The sequence below is a fragment of the Eimeria mitis genome, genomic scaffold, assembly GCF_000499745.2.
Source record: "Eimeria mitis Houghton genomic scaffold, Emh_scaff434, whole genome shotgun sequence".
Lineage (NCBI taxonomy): Eukaryota > Apicomplexa > Conoidasida > Eucoccidiorida > Eimeriidae > Eimeria > Eimeria mitis.
In genome coordinates, this window is record NW_013572658.1 from 18,074 (window position 1) to 20,164 (window position 2,091).

General features: G+C 52.2%; 1 protein-coding gene across 1 annotated transcript in view; it reads right to left on the minus strand.

The window, feature by feature from the left end:
- The window catches only part of EMH_0012120 (uncharacterized protein), a gene marked incomplete at both ends in the record, with an annotated part of 732 nt that extends 133 nt beyond the window's left edge, over positions 1–599 (minus strand). Inside the window, one exon of the mRNA XM_013499452.1 lies at positions 1–599. Coding sequence (XP_013354906.1) covers positions 1–599 — 599 coding nt within the window.
- Between the last annotated feature and the right edge of the window lie 1,492 nt (positions 600–2,091).

Consider the following 2,091-nt stretch of genomic DNA (forward strand, 5'->3'; position numbering starts at 1 on the left):
TGCTGCTGCTGCTGCTGCTGCGGGTGTTGCTGTTGGTGTTGCTGCTGCTGCTGCTGCTGCTGCTGTTGCCGAGGACTGGCGGACGCAGCGCACTGTGTTTGGGGAGTATCTTCTGCTTGTCTGTCTCCTTGCGTGTCTCCTTTTCTGTCTCCTTTTCTGTCTCCTTTTTTGTCTCCTTTTCTGTCTCCTTTTATGTCTCCTTTATTAAGAAGGGACTGATTAGGACATCTCAGGGAGACGATAGAATCTCCTTGTTGCTGTGAAGCAGCAGCAGCAGCAGCAGCAGCTGCTGCTGCTGCTGCATCCGGGCCTCGTGTGGGGTTATGCTTGCCTGTATCTTGTTTGTGTGCTGCTGCTGCTGCTGCTGCTGCTGCTGCTGCTGTCTCCCCCTCCTTCTCAGCAGCCTTTGCTGCAGGGCTCCGGTGGCAGGTGTCCTTGGGGTTTCTGCTTGCTGTCTCCTTTTTATTGAGAGGAGAGACAGGAGGAGACAGCTGTCTCCTTTTTATATCTTCCTGTTGTGTTCCCTCACTCTCTAAGAGTTCATAAGGAGACACAAACCGCTCGGCTGCTGCAGCATGGGGACTTGTGTGGGGCCTCATTGCTGTCTCCTTTTGCTGCTTTTGTCTCCTCATGCAGCAAGCTCACCATACACCCGAACAAACAGCAGCAACACAACACCACCAACACCACTGCCCTCAGCGCCTCTCAGCTCTGCCTGTGAACACCTTGGGGGCCCCTGGGGGGGCCCCTGGGGGCCCTTGGGGGCAACACACCACCAAGGGGGCACGGCGTGGGGCCCCCTGTCTCCTTTGTGTGGGGGGCTAGGGGCCCCTGCTGTCTCTCGCGGCCGCAGCAGTGCAGGGTTGAACTGTCTCCTTTCTTGTTTTCTCTCTCTCCTACTCTGCCGAAGACAAAGAGGGGTCTTCTAGGCAAGAGTTAGTTTATTATATTAAATAGGTATTCACTCTCTTTATTTGGGGTTATAAAGACAACAAAGAAACACAGAAAACATCAGCTGTCTCCACAGCTAAATATACAAATAGATAAACCCGCGTACATGCGGCGAGATAGCCAAGCCAGGCCGCCAGGGCAGCTGGGGGGCCCCCGTATGGGGGCCCCTGGGGGCCCCCCTGGGGGCCCTATGCCTCTTTATGAGTTTATTTTTATATTTAATTTTGGTTTTCACTCTGCTCAGCAGCAGATAGCATGCAGCCGGGGCCCTGAGACAGCCCGGGGTCACCTGAGCGGTGAGTGACCCTGGCCCCCTTGAGGTGTACATACACCTCAGCTGTAACGAAAAAAAAGAAAGCCAGTTACTGCTGAAATTTTTTTATTTTAAAATATTAGGAGTACATACACCTGGTGGGGGGAGACAACACTGTCTCCTTTCTTCTCTGTCCCCCTGTTGAGGAGACATATCTCTAGCTACCATCTATAAGCACAACGCAGGGCCCCTACAACCGCATACAACTGACACGCGGGGGCCCCACAGCTGGGGGCCCCCCATACGGGGGCCCCCTCGTAGCTGCAGCGTTGCCTAGAGACAGCAGAGAGTTAGCTAGGGGCCCCACACACAGGTAGGGGCTGAACAAACTTCTTAAGGAGGAGACAGTCCCCTTGTGTCTCCTTTATAGAGAGAGAAAGGGGGGCCACTGCTCTTATAACTCTACCTATGAGCACTTTGTCTTAGTTTTTTAATTTGTCTCCTCGTATGAGGAGACAGTACCCAGGGAGAGAGAGAGGGGGGCAGTTTGTTTGTAGGGGTCTACATAAGGAGACTCCTTCTCTGTTAAAGCAGACAGCGAGAAGGGGGGTTTAGGTGTGTTTATATGTGGGGTTGTCTCCTAGCATTCGCTGCAGCATATATCATCGTGTTGAGTTGCTGCGGCAGCAGCAGCAGCTGCTGCTGCTGCTGCAGCAACTCATCACGATATCTGTCTCCTCCGTCTCCTCTCATCGTCATCACCAGCCCCAGGCCCTTCTCAGCTCAAATCGACGCTAGAGGGGGGATCGAAGCTCCTCATCTTTATTTCTTTTGCTTTCTTATATTAATATATATATATATATATATATATATATATATATATAGAT